The sequence below is a fragment of the Pygocentrus nattereri genome, chromosome 9 (assembly GCF_015220715.1).
Source record: "Pygocentrus nattereri isolate fPygNat1 chromosome 9, fPygNat1.pri, whole genome shotgun sequence".
NCBI classification, from domain to species: Eukaryota; Metazoa; Chordata; class Actinopteri; order Characiformes; family Serrasalmidae; genus Pygocentrus; species Pygocentrus nattereri.
Window position 1 is genome coordinate 9,021,904 of NC_051219.1, and position 25,000 is coordinate 9,046,903.

Consider the following 25,000-nt stretch of genomic DNA (forward strand, 5'->3'; position numbering starts at 1 on the left):
ATCATTTCACCCTGAAAAGTGTCCTGACCACCCAACGTCCGAAAAAATCTGGGTCACTCAGTGCTAGGCGGTCTGGCCACTTGATATCAAAGTCTGCAAATTCAACATTTAAGACAAATGATGTGTTTCAGAATAAGCCTTTCTAAAGGTTCATCCATCTTTTGTAAGTAGTAATTAGTATTTTTTGTAAGTATTTTATTAATAGTAACCATCTTTTGTAAGTAGTGATTAGTATTTTTTTAATTTTAGTAATAGTAACCATCTTTTGTAAGTAGTAATTAGTATTTTTTGTATTTAGTAATAGTAACCATCTTTTGTAAGTATTAAATAGTATTTATTTTGTATTTTATTTATTTTATGTATTTTAGTAATAGTAACCATCTTTTCTAAGTAGTAATTAGTATTTTTGTATTTTAATAATAGTAACCATCTTTTGTAAGTAGTAATTAGTATTTTTTGTATTTTAGTAATAGTAACCATCTTTTGTAAGTAGTAATTAGTATTTTTTGTATTTTAGTAATAGTAACCATCTTTTGTAAGTATTAATTAGTATTTATTTTGTATTTTATTTATTTTATGTATTTTAGTAATAGTAACCATTTTTTGTAAGTAGTAATTAGTATTTTTGTAAGTATTTTAATAGTAACCATCTTTTGTAAGTAGTAATAAAAAAATTTTGTAAGTATTTTAGTAATAGTAACCATCTTTTCTAAGTAGTAATTAGTATTTTTTGTAAGTATTTTATTAATAGTAACCATCTTTTCTAAGTAGTAATTAGTATTTTTTGTATTTTAATAATAGTAACCATCTTTTGTAAGTAGTAATTAGTATTTTTTGTATTTTAGTAATAGTAACCATTTTTTGTAAGTAGTAATTAGTATTTTTGTAAGTATTTTAATAGTAACCATCTTTTGTAAGTAGTAATAAAAAAATTGTGTAAGTATTTTAGTAATAGTAACCATCTTTTCTAAGTAGTAATTAGTATTTTTTGTAAGTATTTTATTAATAGTAACCATCTTTTCTAAGTAGTAATTAGTATTTTTTGTATTTTAATAATAGTAACCATCTTTTGTAAGTAGTAATTAGTATTTTTTGTATTTTAGTAATAGTAACCATCTTTTGTAAGTATTAATTAATATTTATTTTGTATTTTATTTATTTTATGTATTTTAGTAATAGTAACCATTTTTTGTAAGTAGTAATTAGTATTTTTGTAAGTATTTTAATACATCTTTTGTAAGTAGTAATGAAATTTTTTGTAAGTATTTTAGTAATAGTAACCATCTTTTCTAAGTAGTAATTAGTATTTTTTGTATTTTAATAATAGTAACCATCTTTTGTAAGTAGTAATTAGTATTTTCTGTAAGTATTTTAGTAATAGTAACCATCTTTTCTAAGTAGTAATTAGTATTTTTTGTAAGTATTTTATTAATAGTAACCATCTTTTGTAAGTAGTAATTAGTATTTTTTGTATTTTAGTAATAGTAACCATCTTTTGTAAGTAGTAATTAGTATTTTTTGTATTTAGTAATAGTAACCATCTTTTGTAAGTATTAATTAGTATTTATTTTGTATTTTATTTATTTTATGTATTTTAGTAATAGTAACCATCTTTTGTAAGTAGTAATTAGTATTTTTGTAAGTATTTTAGTAATAGTAACCATCTTTTGTAAGTAGTAATTACTACTTTTTGTAAGTATTTTAATAGTAACGATCTTTTGTAAGTAGTAATTAAATTTTTTTGTAAGTATTTTAGTAATAGTAACCATGTTTTGTAAGCAGTAATTAGTATTTTTTGTAAGTATTTTAGTAATAGTAACCATGTTTTGTAAGTAGTAATTAGTATTTTTTGTATTTTAATAATAGTAACCATCTTTTGTAAGTATTAATTAGTATTTTTTGTATTTTAGTAATAGTAACCATGTTTTGTAAGCAGTAATTAGTATTTTTGTAAGTATTTTAGTAATAGTAACCATGTTTTGTAAGCAGTAATTAGTATTTTTTGTAAGTATTTTAGTAATAGTAACCAGCTTTTGTCAGTGTGTGCTCATGCAGCCTTTTGAACACTGCTCTAAACGTGTTATCCTAATGCATACATCATACATTATATACACTATTTCATTGCCAATAGCAGTTCACAGTCCACACGTCGACCGAGGACGCGACAATACGACCAAAACCCAGTCTGAAAAGGCTAACGGCTAACGGCTAACTACAGCGCCTAAATCTAAACCGCTGACTGCTGCCACTCAGACATACAGGGAGAAATAACAGCAGTGCTGCAAATGAAGAACCGTGAAAGTTGCCCTCTTGCCACATATTTTTCCTCTTGCAAAACAGAGAGAATCTTTCTATTTATATTTCAAACTATGTAGCCGTCCACAGCGCTGAGCAGAAGTCTTCAGTACACGCTTAAAAAGATGGTTCTGTGAGGGTTCTTTAGTAAAGAAAATGATTCTTTATAGAGCCATTAACATTCAAAGAACCCTTTACATGATTAAAGGGTTCTTTCCATCATGAAAGAGTTCTTCAGGTTAATGGAGAACGTGCTGTAGATGGGTCTATATAGACTCTTTTTGAAAATGGTTCTATATAGCACCAGAAAACGTTCTTCTGTCATTACAATGTCCAGCTTTTTATAACAGAAGAACCCTTTTTGATGCTCTATTAGAACCCTTTCATAAAGGTTAGATACAGAACCATCTACCGCACATTCTCCATTAATGTGTTACAAGAGCTGTATGTTACAGCAGCAGGTGATATCGAGCAACATTTCGATTCAGATTCCTTCTCCATACAGAAACACAGTATCAAGTAGGAGAAGTAAGAACTTCTTGGTCAGAAGAAGACAGTTAGGAGAACACAGGTTTGGTTCCTGACTGATTTAATGAAGACCTGATCAGATAAAGTCAGTGTTGAATGGTAATGAATGCAGTTAGAGCCCCACAGCCAACGCCACTTATTTACTGATAAATGACACTGTTACAGTACAAAGATCAGCAGATTCATCCAGAACACAGTACAGATACACTCAGAAAAAAAGCTATGAAACTATCACTGGGGCAGTCCCGCTCCTGTCACTGGGGTGGTACCCTCAAAGGTCCATCTCAGTACCTTTAGTCAGATCATAACTGCACCATAATCCATGGAAATGATGTGTTCTAAGCTGTACTGACTCCACACATCCCGCCTCGCCTCCAGGCTTTTATTCTACTGTTCTGTTTTAAAACATCCGCTTATGAAAAAGGCACAAATTTGTATTTTTCACCTGGAAAAACTGATTCAAGGTGCAGAACTGGACCCACTGCTGGACCTTTGAGGGCACATTCACATTGCTTGTACACTGATGAATGAAAAATATACCTGCACAGAACCTTTATTTCTAACAGGGTATATTATATATGATACTATATAGACCGTATAGATGATGTATAGTATACAGCAGGGGTCTTAAACTTCCAAACTGTGCTAGACTCTCAATCTCCAGGACCAGGAGTTGAAGCCATATTCATTTGAAGCTTGAAACAGACATTAGCTTGAGAGCTGCTGCCACTGCTCTCCATTCCTAACAACTACGAGAAACCTGCTGAGACAGTGATGTGGCTAGAACCTCCAGAGGGTCTAGAGAGACATTTTTCTCAGAAAAATATCAGTGGCAAACATGCGGAGCCCCTTTTGTCCCAAAAAACACCAGTGCCCTTTCTGAGGAGCTCTAAATGCTGAACATGGCGCTGTGTAGAACTTTGTTTCATCTACAAGTTTCTTAAAGGCCTTCAAAACACCCAGTCGCTGCACTGTGCTGCTGAATCTCTGCCCAAACTTTATTTTGCCAGCCAACTTGTTATACGTATAACAGCGCTACTTTGTCTGACTTCTGTATCTTAACGTTCACAAAGCGCAAGACTGTGAGGTTCTTATTTGTTATGTATGGCAGTAAAGTGTGTGACAATGAAATGCACTTTAGTTTGACACTAATGTGAAGATGATGCGCTTTGAGGGTCCATGCTTATCATAAACTGATGACTCTAACATGAATTTAGTATCATACCCAAGTTTGGCCAAAGCTTTCTTGGCGAACTAGCAGCCCTCATCACACAGGGTTTACAGACAGGTTGGTTTTTAGGGTCTGGCAATGCCAAGAAAGGAGACAAACAAGAACTGTTGTCTGTTACAGCCACGTAACCACGGAACTAAAAAAGACAAGAAAAACGCCTGTTGCACTGGTTTGTTTATGCTGTCGCTGTTACATTCACCATGTGGTCTGAGACACACGCGGTCCTTATCACGCAGAGACGTGCGGCTTTGTAGCTTTTAGCTCCATTTAAATACTTTCTTCTAATCTGACTATGAAACCAGTCACCACAGACACATTCAGTCACGATCCAGAGGTGTTACGACTGTACTGGTGGAACCCTTTTGATAAGATGGAAACTTCAGTCATTTGTATTGATAAACACAATCAAGGCACAGGGTCACTCACAGCATTTCAGTCTAAAGTCCAGCTCAGCTCTGACTTTGAACCAGTTCAGCAAATTGATCCACACAGCAAAGGTAATATACAGAATATTAACATGCATATTAGCATATAAATGACATAGATATGGCATACTGGCTACCTGTACACTCTCCAAAACACAGTTCTTTAAAGGTTCCTTAGTAAAGTCAGTGGTTCTATTTGGACCACGAGGTCTATATAGAATCATGTCATGCTTAAATGGTTGGTGAAATGCATGGTGAGCTGGCTCTCCAGATTGACGGAGAACGTGTTGTATTTGATTATTGTTTTATCATTACACTGTCAAGCTTGTAACTGTAGAGGAACCCATTTTGGTGCTACCATTTAATAGCACTAAAGAGTTCTTTAGTAAAAGCAATGGTCCTAATTAGAACAATGAGTACTTTGTAGAACATTGAGTACTATATAGAGGCATTGGCTTTACTAAAGAACCCTTTAGTGCTATAAAATGGTTCTACATAGCACCAAAAAGGGTTGCTTTATCGTTACACTGTCAAGCTTGTAACAGTAGAGGAACCCATTTTGGTGCCATATAGAATCATTTAATAGCACTGATTATTATTTATTATTAGTTATGCAGTAGAGGCAATGGTTCTAATTAGAACAATGAGTACTTTGTAGGACATTGAGAACTATATAGAGCCATTGGCTTTACTAAAGAACCCTTGAAGGACCATCTTTTCAAGAGTGTGGCTGATTTATCTAAACAGAAACAGGAGGATGAGCAGCTCACCCACCCAGACTAACGGAATCTGTGGGTTCCTGTGTCTGTGGTCTCCACCTCACCAAAGAGCTAAAGACAGAGCGATATGGAGGCTCCTCATCTGTCACAGATGTTCGCATAGATTAAAACTGCTACCAGCTGAGAAAGTGTTACAGTGAACACCCATCAAAACTCTTTTCTTCAGCGGAGTTAGTAGAGAAATGTATCCATGGAGACTTTTCAGCAGGGCTTAGAGACGCGCTGCCGTGTCCCAACCGTGTACTAATCATTAGCATTATGTTTTACAGTCAAGTGCTAAAGCTAGAACAATATGTCATGTGGATTCAGTGAAAATAGGTTACCGCACCCTCTGAACACACTACGGTGCATTTTAATGCACAATCACTGTTTATTTACTATGTTTAATCCATTAAAATCTCAGATTATTACATGCTGAGGCTTATTGCTCAGTAACTACAGGGACTTCAGTGCAAACTGGTTGAGCTATTCTTTGGTTATAGAAGTGAGTAATAAAACTTTGGGCCTGCCGGCTTTACTTTTTCCACCAATATGTTAAATTCAGCAAATTTTAAGGCATAATTTCTATGAATTATTAGTTTAGCACACTAAAATAATAATAAAACATGAAACATGGCCTGTGCATTTAAAGTGCATTTAACTCAGCAAACAAATAGAAATTGTGAACTAAAATGAGTGAAAAAAGCATGTCGCTGTCGTCGGGAGAAAACCTCGTATCTTCAAAACGGTAACTTTACAGGAGGAGGAAAAAACCGACTTGACTCTTAATGTAAGTCAATGGAACCAGACGTCTTTCCAGGTCATTTTGGGCTGTTTCTTTGGGTCCATTTATCATGAAATCATCACACACAATGTAAAGAGGAACAGGCATTTTCACACTGTGACAAAAACAGAAAAACAACAAAAATGGACAAGTTCTGTTGCGACAGCTGTTCCGATATTTAAGTTGAACTTAGAAAATCAGCAAAACATGTCATTAGAACAGGGGTGTTCAAACAAGACTGTACGTACACCGATACCGGTCCAGTACGCTGTAAGACGAGCCATTTTAATCTGAAGCGCTCAAACTGAGCTGAGGATCTGAAACAGGCTACCATGGCCAAACTACGCTATGTGGCCAAAAGTTTGCGGACACCTGCTCATCCAATGTTTCTTCCATATTCAAGAGTATTAAAAAGGTTTGTCCCCCTTTGCTGCAGTAACGGCCTCTACTTTTCAGGGAAGGCTTTACACTAAATGTTGGAACATTGCTGCAAGGATCTGATTGCATTCAGCAGTGGGAGCATTAGTGAGATCAGGTATTGATGTTGGGTGATATGTACTTACTTATACTTATTAGTTCCACAATGGGAAAATTTCACCTCCGCATTTAACCCATCCGTGGAGTGAAACACCACATACACACTTGTGGGCACACACACACTAGGGGCAGTGAGCACACTTGCCCGGAGCAGTGGGCAGCCCTATCCACGATGCCCGAGGAGCAATTGGGGGTTAGGTGTCTTGCTCAAGGACACCTCAGTCATGGACTGTCAGACCCATCTGTACTATCATTGCGAGATTCCTCACTATGCTTATCACTCAACACTGTTAAAATTAAGGCTGCTAAGACGGCTTTTTTGAGAGATGCAGTAGAAGAGCTACTTGTGAACCTTTTCAATGTTTGATTTCAGGCCCGGGTTCTGACAACTAATTATTAGGCCCGGTTAACCCACTGTTTTATTGTGGCAAGCAGCTATAAAGGAGTTAAAGTGAAACTGCACAGCTGCACTGCTTTTATGTGCCTAATGTACTTGTCTCACCTCATAATGAGCGAAGATTTTTACTCAAAAACAACATTGCTGGTTATAAATGCATGAATCTGAATGAGCGCGCTGAGAGCTCTGTTACAAATGAAGCCTATGAGCCCCAGCATGCGAGAAGAGAGTGTATGTGAATAGTGACGGGTCATTTTTTAAGAACTCCTAAAAGGCCCATCTTGTATTTTTTCCCCTGACATCCATATGACATTTGCTTGATTTTATGCACCAAAAACACTACATGACCATTTTCAACCCTTTTTTTATCCTGTAGAATTAAGCAGGCTGTTTTTGTGACTGTGCCTTTAAGACTGATATATGTAAATGACCTCTGTTTTGATTGGCTGCTGTATATCGTGCCCTCCTTCAAAAAGCAGCCTGGGCTGAAACACTCCTTATAACTTGATTGTGAAGGGCCAAACTGCTGTAAACTGAGCGGATATATAGAAATGTGCTGGAATTTGTGACGTCAACACAATGAATGATTGTGGACCATTTTTGGACCATAGATACTGGCACGTTTTGAAACTTTGCATGAGTTGCATTATTTTAGGTCAGACAAGTGATAAAAAGACCTTTTCCTTGATATGAGCCTCCACATACCTGAGTTGGTCCACCTCCAGTATAGAAATACAGCATGTAATTGAAAGAATGGAGTAAAGACGATTTCATTCAACAAACCGATTCTGAGTTTACCTGAAGATCCAGTGAACAGGCTCCTTTATTAAGTTAGTGTTAAAATATCCTCTCGGAAAGACTCGGGCTCTGAACACAGGCCCCTAACTCCTTCTTTTAATGATCTGCTTCCTCTGTTCTTGGTGTTTTCTAAGCTGCACTGAAGTCTTTCTAATCCATGAACCTGCTGCTGCTGGTCTATCACATCTGACTGACAGGCGGATTCCTAGGCCCAGTTCTTGTCACTGCTGTGCTCAGTGTTTGGGGAATGCTCCCAGTTGTGTGGGGTGTCTTTTTGATCACCACCACTATTATCTGAGCGTGTTCACGACCCTCTTTCTTTTCCTGTCATTGCACAGCGGTGACACTCGAGAATACTCACGCTTATTCTCTAGTCACGCACTTTCCTTCCACTTCACATCTACACAATTTCACATTTTCCCTGTTTACACCACCGGAAATACCCAGCAACTCATCTTTTACCTCAAGTGTGACTGAGTGCATGTTCTACCTGTGCATTCCTCTGTATATTACCATCTCTGATATGCTTGTGATACATTCTCAGATATTCAGGTTAAGACAATGGGTCCTTCAGTAAAGACAGTGGTTACATATCATCACTGTTAGAGACCCGCGATATTATAAACAACAACTTTTCAGAAGAAGGAAAAAACTTCCTTAACTTTTAGTGGGAGCTAATGTGAAAAGACTGTGGCCATTCTGGATCATTTCTGTTGGTCCATTAGCCAAGAATTGAACACAATGTAAAAAGAGCTGAAGGCTTTAAATCCTGCAAAAATATAAAAGATGACAAAATGACAAAGTTTGCTCTAACGGCAATGATATAGAGCCAGTATTTGAATTTGAATGCTTTAGTGGTTGGTTAGTGTAGTGGGTAACACCTCTGCCTTCTACACTGTAGACTGGGGGTCAACCCCCACCTGGGCAAACACCCTACACTATACCAATAAGAGTCCTTGGGCAAGACTCCTAACACCGCCTTCGCCTCCCTGTGTAAAATGATCAAACTGTAAGTCGCTCTGGATAAGAGCGTCAGCCAAAATGCCATAAATGTAGTGGTTCTTCGCATTGTTAAACAGTGGTGGAGAACCTGTGGAACCCCCCACGTTGGTATGAGAAACTAATATTTAATGACGTATTATTTATTGTGCTCCAGAAGAGCTGAATGTGTAGGCAATGCTGTTTTACTGCACTGACATCACTGTATTATATTCATTTCACTGCGAAAATAAATGATATATCTCTCTGTTATGCTAATCTCGGTGGATCCAGTAATAATTTCTACACTTTATAGATGTTTCTAAACATCAAATGCTTAAAAGGATCAAATACTGCCAAAGAAAAGTGGAGAAGTGGTGCATCACTAGTACACAGCATTGTCAAATACCTCGAAATGGAATTATAAAGAACTGAGAAGGGATCATTGGCACCACATAGAAAGCTTTTTGCTAAGAGTGTATCATTCAAAAGTTTGGATACAAATACTCGTTTTACAATAATTAGGAAAACAACGATGAAATAACACATTTGGAACTCTGCCGTGACCAAATAAGCCTTTAAAACATTAACCTTTTATTTTAGACTCATTGTAGAGCCTGGGATGCTTTTCCAACAGGCTTTATGAAGATGCACACATAAAACCTCTTTGGCTGTTCAAAACTTCTTATAATGGTGAGGAACTTTTACACAGGCATTGGTTTCACTGTCTATTCAGGCTTAAAACCACAGTTCAAGTCCTGTAGCCTGAGCCTTTACCACATATATATTTTTAGGATTATGAAAAAACAGACATGTGGGCCCAAACGTTTGACTGGTACGGCCTTCGCTCTGAACGTACGTTACAGGAATGCACAGATTCACAGCCCGAGTAAGATCGTTATCTGGCTTTACTCTGTTCTTTGCCAGGAAAAGGCCAAAAGCTACATTTGAATGTAGGTGAGAGCAGCCCGGCTCTGATTGGCTGCTTTTGAAAGTGCATCTGTGCTGTGCTGATGTTGGGCAGCCCCTAAACACCTACATCTGAAACTGCAAACAGCCCCTGCACTGCTAAAACCACTCACGCGTGTGGCCTCACAGACCTGACTCTAACACAGTCAACTGCTACACATATACAAGCCAGGAGGGCTAATCTTCAACCAGCCGCTGCACTTGTTTATGAGCGAATCTGATTAGGAGGACAGAGGCTAATCTGTAATATTTGTAGCTCTAAATATTTTTAGGTTTGTAATGATACACGTTCTCAGATCCGGGGAACCGAGATATAAACAATGCAGAAAGTAGACGGACAAGCGTCCAGATGCTCTGGTTTGGTCACTAACCGTTTAAACCAAAGAGGACAAATGAGGCAACATTGTGTATTCAGTCATATGCTGAACTGAAATCATTGCACCCTTAATATTTGAATGGGTGCTGAGACGCTCAGGCAGCATGATGACTGGATGTTAAGCCTACATGGTGGCTCGCCCACAATGCAAGTCATTCAGAGCGTGGTTAAGCTGCAATAATAGCAGCTCAAATTCTCAGATGTTTGACACATACAGGCCCCAAACATCTCCATCTGTAACTATAACATTTAGCCTGTACTTACTTTCACTTTTACACACTTTGGACACAATACTATGATCAACAGCCGATTACAGTCCTCAGTGGTTCTCAGCCTGGATGTACGGTTCTATTAAAGACCGTTGGTGTTGGTATAGAACCAGTGTATTATAGGCAAGATTAACTTCAAGTTGCAAATTTTAACACACGGGAAAGAACCTAAAATATATAAACTTGGACCCTGAAAAGTATGACAGTGGTCCTTCGGTCCAGCTGTGTGTTTTAAAATGGAACAATAAAATGAAACAAAGTAGGACAACAGAATCAAAGCCTGGAGTCCAGACCAGCGGGATTCAATTTAAATATATAACTGCAATGGATTGCGGTACAAATGTGCCCCACTGACTGAAGATGTACTCTTGAGGGTGCCACCCAGTGAAAAGAGGGGTCCCGCCCTGCATGACTTTTCTGAGAGTGGCTTAATTAATGTAGCTTTTTGAGTTCAAGAAAACTGGTTTAACTGCATGAAGTGCTTTTCTGATGCGACAAGTCACTTTTGACAATGTTTTATTAATGTTTTAAAGTGTGTTTTATTAACATAAACAGTATTTGTGTATTAAAATATTGTCTGTAGAGGATGGGTACTTACGTCATTACGCACACACACACACATATATATATTTGAAAATGCACAAAGGTCCTTTACAATGTGCCACATGTCTATTAGAAATGAACCAACAGAAAGTCCAAAATTGAAAAAATAGAAGTTCCATTAAAATCCATTTAAAGAAATATGTTCCTTATAATATTAATATACTATATATATATATTATATAATATAATAATATTTTTATCTATCTATCTATCTATCTATCTATCTATCTATCTATCTATCTATCTATCTATCTATCTATCTATCTATCTATCTAAACACACACACACACACACACATATATATATATCATGCTAAGATCTACAGTATGCCAGCATGCTGAAACTAATTTTTTCTGACATTAGGATGTTTCATGACACTTAATGCTGAATGCTTAATGTGACATAACAAGACAAACCCACTTTTGTTTAACCAGCTTAACTGGCGAGTTTTGAGCAGGACCATCTCTCTTTTCACCCAGAAAGTGCCACAACGACCAAATGTAAGAAAAAAAAATCTGGAAAAAAAAACTTGCACCTGACACAGATTGAATATCAGCTTGTATAGAATATCAGATTGGCCTCTGCCTTCAGCCAGTTAGCAAATGATGTCATTTTAACAGCGCGTCTCGACTCCACAGTAAACCTGGCTCAGTGTAGAGATTCTTCAAACTTCTAATGGGTCCAAACACTAACCTACCTCATTTACCACTGAGCCACTGAGACGTTAAGTAGGCTGATTCTCTATTAAACACTTTTAAATAAACTGGTTTTCCGGTCAGGTTTGCATGTTTCTTTTCAAGAAAGCTATTCGAAGACATCACACCCTAATCTTAAGATGAGAAAATGATGTCATGGAAATTACTGAAGATATCACTATTTAGTGGAAACATGAACTTCTTTGACATTTAACAAAAAGGTTTTCTTACAAATCTGTTTGTAAATTTAAATCTACTTAGTCAGTGATGTCATCATAATCGATGCAGTGCCACCACGAACCCCTAGTCATGGTCATGAACCCCATGGTTGGGCAACCCTGACCAGAGGACCCTCTTTGGCGCCTTTATCTGTCAGAGTGTGTGTTTTTCCAGAGAGTAATTTTTACACAAAAGCATGAGCAGCACTGCAGGTTCTGTCCTACCTGGAGTCGTAGAGGCCTTAGTGATGGTGGAAACGCCTGACGTGATGTCAGGCCTTGAGGATGTTACATTTTCAGACGTGGTCTGACTGACAGTGGTGGTTGTTATGTCTGCATTGGTATGATCTTCTTCGGTTGTTGAACTATTGTGTCCATTGTCTAATACGGCATCACTGTTATTATTGCCATCTTTGGTGGGATTCGTGGTGACAGTACTGGGATAATCCTCATAGCTGTGATGAGTTGGATCGGTGCCTTGTGACTGTGAGGTGTTGGCAGAATTGCTTGTGGTGGCCCTGGTGGTGCTGTTTGCTCCATCAACACACATCACCCCATAGACACATGACAGAGCCACTAAAGTGGGGGGTAGGGAGAGAGAGAGAGAGAGAGAGAGAGAGAGAGAGAGAGAGAGAGAGAGAGAGAGAGAGAGACAGAGAGAGAGAGAGAGAGAGAGAGAGAGAGAGGGAGAGAGAGAGAGGGAGAGAGAGAGAGAGAGAGAGAGAGAGAGAGAGAGAGAGATTATTAGTCACTGTAAAAACCTAATTTAGTGTCATCAGCAGCAGCAGTGATTATTATTTATTATTATTATGATTATATATATATATATATTGTATTTGTATGTTTATATGTATTATAACTGTCACACCCCAGTAATATTAATAGTCTTCACTTGACGCTTAATAAAGACTTGCAAATAGTTTCTTGATTGTTTTTATACCTGTAATGATAATTTGATACGTCTCTTGTTATAACCGTTCACTTGCTATCATTCAGGAGGTTGTTATGATCAGATATAAGCAGTATAAGCAGTCACTTAGTGGACGTCTGAGCACGTGGCATTTATTTATTTATTTCATTTGCATATAAACAGTGTAGCAGATCTGATGTGTACAGCACGTTATTATCGTTACATTAGCAACTTCTTTTTCCAGATTAAAATGAATGCAATATTCTTTCTCAGTACTAAAGAATATGATTAGGTTTGGTGGGGGGGGGGGGGGGGGGGGGGGGGCATAATAGGATATCGCTAAATGTTCAGAAACACCCCTGGCTATAAAGAAACAGCCACCACTGAGTAATGCAGAATCCCATCTGCTCAGCCTTCCCAGCACTGAAATGCGTTTGATCATGTTTGTAAGACCACTTTTGTCTTTTTTCTACTTCTTCTTCTTTTTTTTTGTCTGCTTTATTTTCACAACCTTTCGGTTTCTTTTCTGTGCACCCACTTAGTTATTATGCTTTTATATAATAATTATATTATATTTATATTTATTATATTTATTATAATATTATGCTTTTGCATCATTGGAAACTTATTTTAGCTCAACCTTGTCTTCTTTACAGCCATATGGCGTCTTTACATTTTTAACCTACACACCAGACAAACCACATGTTTATTAACAATATTAGACGTTTTAACAGCCAGTAATAGGAAGGTGACTTACCGAGGACATACAGGTAGACGTGGGCTTTAGACATCTTGCTTTTTTGATATCTTCTCCAGAGCTTGATAGAAACGATCTACACGCGCCTTTTTCACATGAAACTGCTTCTTTCCTCTCTGGCCTTTATGAAAGCGTCATCATCGCATATGAAACCGCCGGCTGGAACAGGATGCCTGCACACTCAAACACACAGCATGCACTACACTTTTGAACTGTTCGGAGGAAGTCAGGCTTCAACACAACTGAAGACTCCAACTGAAGTCTCTTCAGCTGCTAACGTCTTTTTCTACTAGTCAGATTACATCATAATAAATTTGCTGATAATGGGAACCTCTTTCTCAATTGCTGGTGTTCCCGAGTATTGAACCCTGAGGGACGCCACGCAAACTTTTCTCAGTTTATTAACTGAGTGACAAGCTTATGGTCAATAAAAAGCCTTTAGCATCATCTATGCTCATGTACTGATAACCGACCTCATTCGCCAAAATCTCCGGAAGTTTTCTTTTAGAAATCTGCTTTTGAGAAAGGTCCTAAGAAAACGTCTGCGTCAGATTAACGACGTGTTCTTAAACCACAGATTTGTTCACACCTTTGTGCTCTTGAGTGGGAGTAGTTTACATTCTTAAGAACGAATCCCCATTAAGAACACAATAGTGAATGTCAGAAACTCCCACGTTCTTCTTAAGAACGATTGATAGATCTATTCAACTGAGTCTAAGACTGATCTAGGTTGTATATTTGATGGATCCCCTTACCACAAATCCATTTGATCAACCAAAACAGTTTATAGATTTGCTTCTTCTCCTCTAAAAGCTGATGTAGCCAGATTAAACAAGTAATCCTATCCTAGGGTTAGTTTAATGAATTCCATACCTGAGGACAAAAAGTCCTGGAATCCAAGTATTCCCATATGCTATCATTTCTTATGAAGCTGAAACTTCTGTTTATCTAATCAAACCATTTGTATAAGAATGGGTTTGATTGGTTCAGATTACCCTCATCATGCACAGCTGGTGACATGTGGTTTCAGTACTAAGCAGAACTCCATCCATCCATCCATCCATTTTCCAAGCCGCTTCTCCGTCAGGGTCGCGGGGGGAAGGCAGGATACACCCTGGACAGGTCGCCAGTCCATCGCAGGGCAGACACACAGACACAGACAGTCACTCACACACTCACACCCAGGGGCAATGTAACATGTCCAATTGGCCTGACTGCATGTCTTTGGACTGTGGGAGGAAACCGGAGAACCCGGAGGAAACCCACGCAGACACGGGGAGAACATGCAAACTCCACACAGAGAGGACCCTGGTCACCCGGCCGGGGAATCGAACCCAGGCCCTCCTCGCTGTGAGGCGACAGCGCTAGCCACCACGCCACCGTGCCGCCCCTAAGCAGAACTCCCTCATGATAAATCAGTGGATAAGGTAATGTAGGTGAACTGTGCATACCGAGCTTCCCATCCACTGAATTTAGCAAAGATATGAAGGCATGGAGTGAGTGTGCAGGACAGTAGTGGCTCCGCTACAGGTGACCGAAACTCAGTCGTTTTTTTTTTAGTACTGTGTGAACTGTGCACCTTTAACTCTCAACAGACTCACTTAAACTATAAAAATGGGCAAAAGTCTGTACAGAATTCCGGCTCCATTACGGCAGCTACTGGTTTTAGCAGTAGGACATGCTTTAGTCCATATCTGGAGATAACAGTGTGTCATACAGTGTCAGAACCCAGATAACCAAGGCTGTTTAATATTACTAAATGGCATACCAAATGGCTTGAGGTTGAGCGTGTGAAGACTTAGGCCTGCGGTTAGCATAATGTAAGTATGTAATGTATTTCAACTCATTCTGAAGGATTTCTGTTGGTCCAGTCATCATGACATTCACACAATATAAAGGACAAATGATGAAAAATAAAACAAAAAACACGGTCATGCATGTTTCCTTTTCTTTTTCAATGGAAATATGTTGTGTTTTGGATGCTGGTATGCTGGCCAACCAGCATGACCATGGCAGGCGACCCTCTAAACCAGCACCCGACCAGCATGGAATGAAAGCTGGTCTGTGCTATTTTTATCTTCAGCAGGTCTTTGATTATTTATTATACTGCACAGGGCCTTAGGGCTCTAATTCGGTCAGTTTTGAGGCTGTTAGGGGGGGATTACGCAGACTTGCTGCAAACTTCCTGAGAGGCCAGTTGGGTCTTAGTGAAACACACACGGTGGAATAAACGAAACGATGTGGAGGTCCAAAGAATAACAATAAAAACAAAAAAGAAACAATTCAAACAAATGAAGAACGTCTTCCGAGGTAAGTAATGTGCAGGTTTCGGTGTCAACATCAACCACGGTGGGTGGAGCTGAAGTGCCCCTTCACTGAGCACTTCGGTGAACATGGCAGATCGCAGTCCTGAAGTCTGTGAGACTGGAGTTGACGGATCCGGAATCGGGATTGGACATCTGGGCTAACTGACAGCATTATAAGAAGAAGAGGGCGTAAATGTGATTTTGGGCTAAACTCCTTGCTTTAAGCACTCGATCACTGTGTGTACTCAACTGGAGTTTGACTAACATTCATACCACTGTTTACTGAACAATACCCCTAAAAACTAAAATGTGTGTACACGTCTACACACCAGTACACCTCTGTCTGTAGTTTATTCTGTTCAAAGTCTTTTTAGGGATACATACGGTCATCCTACTAGTGCATGTACACTCATATCCTTGTCTCAATGTTTATGCACTAGATATAGGCAGCCCAAATGTGTTTTGGTATACTGTACGCCCGTTTATGTATGACGACTGTAAAGATGATATGAATAGAATTGACTTGAATAATATAGATGATGTTCATCCATTTTGCCCAACACAGCCTCTACATCAATCGTCACCAACCCTGCTCCACCTTCCTCCAGCCCAAATTTAACTCATTCAGCTATTCAGGAACTTCTAAAGGCAATTACTAGATGGACCAGGTGAAGTCAAATAGGGTAGGAGCTAAAGTCTGCAGGAAGGTGTCACTGGTCTACATACTTCTGCTGCTTATGACTCCCCCTGGTGGACAAAGAAGACTTAACTGATCAACATTTCACTCGGGTCGATTGTAATAAAAAAAAACAACTTTATTATCTGTAAAACATTTCAATTCAGTACTCACTTTGTAAACAAAAATGGCACAGGAGAAGGCATCAACAGTTAATACAAAACTATTGTGCATTTGACTGATTTCTCAGTTTAAGATCATCCCTGATGAGAGGAACCGAAAAGAATCAAGATTCAGAAGCTCCTCAGTCCAGAGGATGTCACCCATGCGCTGGAAATTAGCCCATATTTCACATTTGTCCCCCACAGTAACCCCTGACATTAAGGCTTAGTGCCTATGAGACTGCAGTCTGAACCACATTTGAAGGGCAGTCTGTGACCACAGCTCCGGTCACCTGATGGTCCGGTACATCATGAAGTCTACAGTGGTGCATCGTGGAAACTTGCCGATGGAGCTCTCTTCCACGGGCGTGTAGACTTTGATCTGCCGCATGTGCGTGTCACGCCCGTTCTGGTGGTTGGCCAGTACAGCGATCTGGATCATGAATGTCCTGATGGGGTTGTTGACCAGGTCCAGCAGAGGGATGTGGATCCAACCGCTGGGCTCCACCATCTCCAACTGCTGCTCTCAGACACAACACATACAGTCAGAAATGCAAACATAGACTACTGTTCAAAAGTTTGGAATCAATTTTGTCAATTATATAAACACACACACACACACACACACACACACACACACACACACACACACACACAATTAAAAAAATCACAAAGTTTACTTGGAATTTAAATTCAGTTAAATCACTTGGAATAAAATCTCTTTAGATTAATTTACATTGAACGGTAAGAGTTTTTTTGCATCTCCTATAAAGTTACTATTTTGGAGACACTTGTTTTTCTTTGGAAAGTGATAATATAATATAATATAATATAATATAATATAATATAATATAATATAATATATGTTATTCTTGTGCAGCTTCAGTTTCAAATAATGAGAATTAGGCTCTTAACGTTTAGATGTGCCACAATCATGCATGGATCTGTAGAACGTTGTGCAAACGTTAGAGATCACATTCCCAGTCAAAACTCTCATTGCGTCATTCATTTTTCCATGTCAGCAAAAAAAGCAAAAGACATAAATATAACAGAGCATAACTCAGAAACCTCAGCGTCTAAATATAATACGAACGTGTCCACTGTGTTTCCATGTACTTTAAGTTTTAAAGAAATCTGCACCACAGTTCAGTCTTAGAAGCTGGTCAATCATTTTCTGAAGTACTCCAAACCCATTCCGTGGTGAGGTCTGGACTCTGGGGTGGTCAGTCCATCGTTCAGCTTCTTTGTTTGATGTGTCCGTGTCCTTTTCTCAGTGAGGTTCTTCTCGATCAGCTACACGTCCTTTCAGACCCACAGCGCTGAGTGGTCTTCTCACAGTGGGAGGATGGACAGAAGCACCTGTGGGTGTTTTCAGATCTGAAGCAGCTTGATTTCCTCCTCTCTCTCAGAGATGAAAGCTTTAAGCGCTGTTTATCTGATGGGGGCAGTTTTGGTGTTTACCAGGTTTTCCAGGTGGTTGTTAGAAGCCCCATTCTCTCTGTAGCTTCTAATCACTTTTTGAACCAAGTCTTCTACCAAGTCTTCCAGGTGGTTGTTAGGAGCCCCATTCTCTCTGTAACTTCTAATCATTTTTTGAACCAAGTCTTCTACCAAGTCTTCCAGGTGGTTGTTAGGAGCCCCATTCTCTCTGTAACTTCTAATCATTTTTTGAACCAAGTCTTCTACCAAGTCTTCCAGGTAGTTGTTAGGAGCCCCACTCTCTCTGTAGCTTCTAATCACTTTTTGAACCCCCTTTTTTAGAAACTTTTTTCAGTTTTTTTATGACTAGAAAGTGATTCCAAAAATTTGACCAATACTTATAATTTAGTTTTCAAAACTTGAGTGGAAATATGAAAGACTTTAGATTCGGGCCCAAGCTGAAAACTCTTACCCGGAGCTCCAGCAGGTTGTGGAAGTTGTTTCCTACTCTGACTGAGATCTTGCTGGGAGTGTAGCTCTCATCTGACTTATAATCAGCGTAAATACAGAGCATCTTCACCGTGGTCTTCCTCCTGACAGGAAGGACAAGTAGCATTGAGAGATTAATGGCTGGTCATATTTACTAAACAATATGCTCACTACACTGAAAACACCCAACAATCAGAAACGTTAACACACGAAACTGTTTTATTCAAAGGTTTTAAAAGATTTAAAACGATTTAAATTTAAACTTTTACCTGAACTGGATGTTGACCAGGTGAGGCTGAGAGCCGTCAGACTGCCAGTACGTCTCCAGATTATCATCCCTCAACTGGTCGACTCCAAAACCTATCAACGCACGGAGAGGGAGAGAGAATGAATGGACAAAACCCTGAATGAATGGAGATAACGAGAAAATACTGCCGCAGTTGCCACAAAAACTTTGGGTTTCATTTTAATGTTGACGTTGAAATATTCAATCCAGATTATTTTGGACGAGTTATATTAAAACCATCCGTCACAGAGTTTTCACACAGCATAAAACATGAACAGATGGTGCTACAATCCCGAAAACTGTCACGTTTCTGTGTAATAAACTAATAATAACCAGGAAATTAGACGTTCCCAAGCTAGTTCCTGAGGATCTCCTACTAACCCACATCTGCCCCAGGCGTTCTGTTATCTTGGTTCTCATTGCTACAAGCAAACACTGCGGGTCATCTGAGGGTCTCCAAGGGCTGGACTGAAAATCCCTGTAAAGAACACTTTTCAGAGCATCTTTCATCCTGACTGCAGAACCTGGAGGCGCTTTAGATACAGAGGGAACAAAAGAACGAATGTCCAGCAAACACACCGGGCTTGCAGGAGGAGAGGGACCAGACAGCCTGAGCCCCGATCTCCCGGACGGTTCCTGTGCGCTCCAGCTGCTTCGGGTCAGCGCCGGGTGGCGTTTTGGCAGCGGTTGCCATGGTATCCCGTAAAAGAAAAGCTGCAGGTAAACAAAAAAAGATTTTTTATTGAATTAATTCAGTATTTTGTCATATTTTCTAGGCTGATTTTATTTCAGCACTAAACATCACAGAATAATGAAGAGAATAAAAAGCATTACTGACCGACTGAGACTCAAAAAAAGCCAATGTACACATTTTTCGTCTCTGTGTTTTTAAATCAGAGCGAAATATTAATATTAGCATTAATTAATCATTTACACCCTCACAGAAATGCCTTGACAGGCTCCTCAGCAAATGGAATCGTTCTGTTTAGAGCCATGAGTTCTACATAGGACCATTTCAACGGCGTCTTATAGAGAACCGCGTCACCGTCTCGGCGTCTTATAGAGAACCGCGTCACCGTCTCGGCGTCTTATAGAGAACCGCTTCACCATCTCAGCGTCTTATAGAGAACCGCATCACCGTCTCGGCGTCTTATAGAGAACCGCCTCTCCGTCTCAGCGTCTTATAGAGAACCGCGTCTCCGTCTCGGCGTCTTATAGAGAACCATGTCACCGTCTCTTATAGAGAACCGTGTCTCCGTCTCGGCGTCTTATAGAGAAGCGCGTCTCCGTCTCAACGTCTTATAGAGAACCATGTCATTGTCTCGGCGTCTTATAGAGAACCATGTCACCGTCTCGGCGTCTTATAGAGAACCATGTCACCGTCTCGGCGTCTTATAGAGAACCGCGTCTCCGTCTCAGCGTCTTATAGAGAACTGCGTCTTCGTATCGGCGTCTTATAGAGAACCGCGTCTCCGTCTCGGCGTCTTATAGAGAACTGCGTCTTCGTGTCGGCGTCTTATAGAGAACCGCGTCTCCGTCTCGGCGTCTTATAGAGAACCGCATCACCGTCTCGGCGTCTTATAGAGAACCGCCTCTCCGTCTCAGCGTCTTATAGAGAACCGCGTCTCCGTCTCGGCGTCTTACAGAGAACCATGTCACCGTCTCTTATAGAGAACCGCGTCTCCGTCTCGGCGTCTTATAGAGAACCGCGTCTCCGTCTCTGCGTCTTATAGAGAAGCGCGTCTCCGTCTCGGCGTCTTATAGAGAAGCGCGTCTCCGTCTCAGCGTCTTATAGAGAACCACGTCACCGTTTCGGCGTCTTATAGAGAACCGCGTCACCGTCTCGGCGTCTTATAGAGAACCGCATCTCCGTCTCTGTGTCTTATAGAGAAGCGCGTCTACGTCTCAGCGTCTTATAGAGAACCACGTCATTGTCTCGGCGTCTTATAGAGAACCGCATCTCCGTGTCAGCGTCTTATAGAGAACCGCGTCACCGTCTCGGCGTCTTATAGAGAACCGCATCTCCGTCTCTGCGTCTTATAGAGAAGCGCGTCTCCGTCTCAGCGTCTTATAGAGAACCATGTCATTGTCTCGGCGTCTTATAGAGAACCATGTCACCGTCTCGGCGTCTTATCGAGAACCGCGTCTCCGTCTCGGCGTCTTATAGAGAACCGCATCTCCGTCTCAGCGTCTTATAAAGAACCGCGTCTCCGTCTCGGCGTCTTATAGAGAACCGCATCTCCGTCTCGGCGTCTTATAGAGAAGCGCGTCTCCGTCTCAGCGTCTTATAGAGAACCGCGTCTCCGTCTCAGCGTCTTATAGAGAACCGCGTCTCCGTCTCGGCGTCTTATAGAGAACCATGTCACCGTCTCTTATAGAGAACCGTGTCTCCGTCTCGGCGTCTTATAGAGAAGCGCGTCTCCGTCTCGGCGTCTTATAGAAAAGCGCGTCTCCGTCTCAACGTCTTATAGAGAACCATGTCATTGTCTCGGCGTCTTATAGAGAACCATGTCACCGTCTCGGCGTCTTATAGAGAACCATGTCACCGTCTCGGCGTCTTATAGAGAACCGCGTCTCCGTCTCAGCGTCTTATAGAGAACTGCGTCTTCGTGTCGGCGTCTTATAGAGAACCGCGTCTCCGTCTCGGCGTCTTATAGAGAACCGCATCACCGTCTCGGCGTCTTATAGAGAACCGCCTCTCCGTCTCAGCGTCTTATAGAGAACCGCGTCTCCGTCTCGGCGTCTTACAGAGAACCATGTCACCGTCTCTTATAGAGAACCGCGTCTCCGTCTCGGCGTCTTATAGAGAACCGCGTCTCCGTCTCGGCGTCTTATAGAGAAGCGCGTCTCCGTCTCAGCGTCTTATAGAGAACCACGTCACCGTTTCGGCGTCTTATAGAGAACCGCGTCACCGTCTCGGCGTCTTATAGAGAACCGCATCTCCGTCTCTGTGTCTTATAGAGAAGCGCGTCTCCGTCTCAGCGTCTTATAGAGAACCATGTCATTGTCTCGGCGTCTTATAGAGAACCGCATCTCCGTGTCAGCGTCTTATAGAGAACCGCGTCACCGTCTCGGCGTCTTATAGAGAACCGCATCTCCGTCTCTGCGTCTTATAGAGAAGCGCGTCTCCGTCTCAGCGTCTTATAGAGAACCATGTCATTGTCTCGGCGTCTTATAGAGAACCATGTCACCGTCTCGGCGTCTTATAGAGAACCGCGTCTCCGTCTCGGCGTCTTATAGAGAACCGCATCTCCGTCTCGGCGTCTTATAAAGAACCGCGTCTCCGTCTCGGCGTCTTATAGAGAACCGCGTCTCCGTCTCGGCGTCTTATAGAGAACCGCGTCTCCGTCTCAGCGTCTTATAGAGAACCGCGTCTCCGTCTCAGCGTCTTATAGAGAACCGCGTCACCGTCTCGGCGTCTTATCGAGAACCGCGTCTCCGTCTCGGCGTCTTATAGAGAACCGCATCTCCGTCTCAGCGTCTTATAGAGAACCGCGTCACCGTCTCGGCGTCTTATCGAGAACCGCGTCACCGTCTCGGCTTCTTATAGAGAACCGCATCACCGTCTCAGCGTCTTATAGAGAACCGCATCACCGTCTCAGCGTCTTATAGAGAACCGCATCACCGTCTCAGCGTCTTGTACAGAACCCTTGGTTCTAAGCAGAGCCCGTGCCTGAGGCGGTCGAAGCGCCTCTGACCGGCGCTGTAACGGTCTAATAATAACAGTAATAACAGTAATAATAGTAATAATGAGGTTAATTGGCCTCACCCGCTCTCCGGTCTCCGCTCTCCGCTCTACGGTCTCCGCTCTCCGGTCTCCGCTCTCCGCTCTCCGGTCTCCGCTCTCCGGTCTCCGGTCTCCGTTCTCCGCTCTCCGGTCTCCGCTCTCCGGTCTCCGGTCTCCGTTCTCCGCTCTCCGCTCTCCGGTCTCCGCTCTCCGGTCTCCGGTCTCCGCTCTCCGGTCTCCGGTCTCCGTTCTCCGCTCTCCGCTCTCCGGTCTCCGCTTTACGCCGTCACTTCGCGCATTTTTTACACCGGATTTTTTATTTTTATTCGCTCAGGTTCTCAAACAGAACCCGCCCTGTCGCACACTGCCCGCGTCACCGCTGGCCTCCTGTCGCATGCTGATGATGGTCCCGAGCGGTCTGTGTTGTGTATATTTAATGTTTGATGGAAAAAAAATTAAATAATAAAAATGTGTTTTCATAACTGTAAACCTTAAAGTGTTTGGACTTTAGTCATAGTTATTGAGAAAAAGACTGGATGTTCTTCATTCTAACAATAAAACCTGTGAGGATGGCGAATTTATTTATTTATTTGTTTGTTTGTTTGTTTATTTATGTGCCTTTTGTGTACATTTGTCTAGATGTACATTCTGTTGTAGATGTTTTCTAAAAAAAAAATTCCAGGGTGATTTTTAAAAATTATTTTTTCCTGCAGCAAATATAGTCCTAGAATTATTCTATGACACCAAATAATAATAAAATAAAACAAAACCAAACAAAAAATAAACACCATCGTATGTTTGTATTCCGACGCGCTAACACGTTTGTGTAACTTTGTGCTGCTGAATAGTTTATAAATAAACATCATTATTATTAATTATATATTATTATTATTATTAATTATCATTATTAATAATATTTAAACTTAAAAATAAAAGTAAATAAAACCCGATCGTTGCCTGGCAACTGCTTCCCCCACCGTCGCGTACTGATTGCGTGGTAAACGTAAAGCAGCCCTGGCGCCATCTTTCTCACCGGCTCCTCCGTCCGTCCGGCGGCGCGGAGGCTGTTTAACCGCTTTGACCGCTTTAAGCTCACCGTAACCGTGTTACCGGACTCCGGAGCGGCGCTCGGTAAGTCGGCGCTGGGGGGGTGTGTGTGCTGCGGCCGCTCGGGGTGTTAGAGCGGGTAACGGAGCGCGTCGCGCAGCGAGTCCAGCCGCCGCTGCGGCGCACATGGAGGCCTGCGGGGGAAGCGGGGGGAGCGGGCGCTGCGCGGAGCTTCTCCGCCCGCCCGCCTCGGGCCTTTTCTCCTTAAAGCGGGTGAAGAGTGACGGGTGCGGCAGCTCGGCTGGCGGATGGAGACGGGTGCTCCATCTTATGGCGCTCAAATTGGCTTCTTATCGTCCGCCGGTCGAATTGTCCCGTTCCACCTTAAATGGCGCAGCAGATACGTTCAGGCGCGGGGCCGCGAATGTGACTGCTGCACCATTTAAGGTGGAACGGGACAATTGGACCGAGAAGCCAGCTTCGTGTCCGAGTGCCCCCCAGTCTCACATGCATGGTGGTTTAACTGTAACAGTAGAGACCCCCTCAGACCCCCAGCTGGACGCTGGACCCCTGACCGAGCGCCAGCTGGGCTCCCAGTTATGGCAACTCAGCTACTTCATTCAGTCCATTCAGTCGCTCCGAACCCACTGACCCTGCGGGACGTGGTCAGGCGGAGCTGAGCGCTGTGGTCAGGCGGGGCTGAGCGCTGTGGTCAGGCGGGGCTGAGCGCTGTGGTCAGGCGGGGCTGAGCGCTGTGGTCAGTCCCTGTGGCCTGCAGGGTTTTAAAGGGCCCGTATTTTAGCCTTCTTTCATTTATTTATTTTTATATATTGACCCTCCTGTAGGATCGTGTGTGTAGCTGCTCTCTTAGAGTTTAACAAGCGGTTTCTGTTTGATACTGGCTGACATTGAGATATGTAAATGAGCTCTGTTCTGATTGGCTGCCTTGTGTAGTCCAGGCTGAACCCCGTGTCTAACCGGGGTCCTCCGATCAGAAAGCACGTCATGTTCTTCTCTTCCGCCTGATCCAGCCCCTCTCTATTCCTTACAGTTAAAGGCTGTGTGAGTGGGAGTGTGTGTGAGTGAGTGTGTGAGGCCCTTTAATCAGTTTCAGTGTTGGGTGTAGGTACAGTAATGGAGGAGTGCAGTTTCAGTGTTGGGTGTAGGTACAGTAATGGAGGAGTGCAGTTTCAGTGTTGGGTGTAGGTACAGTAATGGAGGAGTGCAGTTTCAGTGTTGGGTGTAGGTACAGTAATGGAGGAGTGCAGTTTCAGTGTTGGGTGTAGGTACAGTAATGGAGGAGTGCAGTTTCAGTGCTGGGTGTAGGTACAGTAATGGAGGAGTGCAGTTTCAGTGTTGGG

At 41.6% G+C, this 25,000-nt stretch overlaps 3 protein-coding genes across 4 annotated transcripts in view; 1 reads left to right on the top strand and 2 right to left on the bottom strand.

The window, feature by feature from the left end:
* LOC108441534 overlaps positions 1 to 13,755 on the bottom strand; it is a 24,542-nt gene extending 10,787 nt beyond the window's left edge. Inside the window, exons 1-2 of the mRNA XM_017721107.2 lie at positions 13,529 to 13,755; positions 12,087 to 12,437 (exon numbers count right to left, since the gene is read on the bottom strand). Coding sequence (XP_017576596.1) covers positions 12,087 to 12,437; positions 13,529 to 13,562 — 385 coding nt within the window. The 5' untranslated portion in view covers positions 13,563 to 13,755. The remainder of the gene's footprint in view (positions 1 to 12,086; positions 12,438 to 13,528) is intronic.
* A 2,864-nt stretch (positions 13,756 to 16,619) lies between these two features.
* Positions 16,620 to 22,708, bottom strand: anapc10 (anaphase promoting complex subunit 10). Of its 2 annotated transcripts, none has more exons than XM_037541129.1 (5): positions 22,667 to 22,708; positions 19,445 to 19,583; positions 18,849 to 18,939; positions 18,563 to 18,683; positions 16,620 to 17,191 (listed from the first exon to the last, which is right to left on the bottom strand). In XM_037541129.1, exons 2-5 carry the CDS (start codon positions 19,557 to 19,559, stop codon positions 16,961 to 16,963), a joined length of 558 nt encoding a protein of 185 aa, XP_037397026.1. In that variant the 5' UTR covers positions 19,560 to 19,583; positions 22,667 to 22,708; the 3' UTR covers positions 16,620 to 16,960. The 2 variants fall into 2 exon arrangements, with proteins under 2 accessions (XP_037397026.1, XP_017576625.1); XM_017721136.2 differs by having other exon boundaries at positions 19,445 to 19,579; positions 22,635 to 22,687.
* An 868-nt stretch (positions 22,709 to 23,576) lies between these two features.
* The window catches only part of abce1 (ATP-binding cassette, sub-family E (OABP), member 1), a 13,321-nt gene continuing 11,897 nt past the window's right edge, over positions 23,577 to 25,000 (top strand). The window contains exon 1 of the mRNA XM_017721106.2: positions 23,577 to 23,723. The gene's annotated coding sequence lies outside the window, so the exon portion shown is untranslated. The remainder of the gene's footprint in view (positions 23,724 to 25,000) is intronic.

Coding starts and splice junctions, on each gene's coding strand:
- anapc10 (XM_037541129.1), bottom strand. CDS start 19,559: ATGGCAACCGCTGCCAAAACGCCACCCGGCGCTGACCCGAAGCAGCTG. Junction 18,684..18,848: donor CTGGTCAACATCCAGTTCAG/GTAAAAGTTTAA, acceptor CCTTCCTGTCAG/GAGGAAGACCACGGTGAAGA. Junction 17,192..18,562: donor ACAACCTGCTGGAGCTCCGG/GTAAGAGTTTTC, acceptor GTCTGAGAGCAG/CAGTTGGAGATGGTGGAGCC.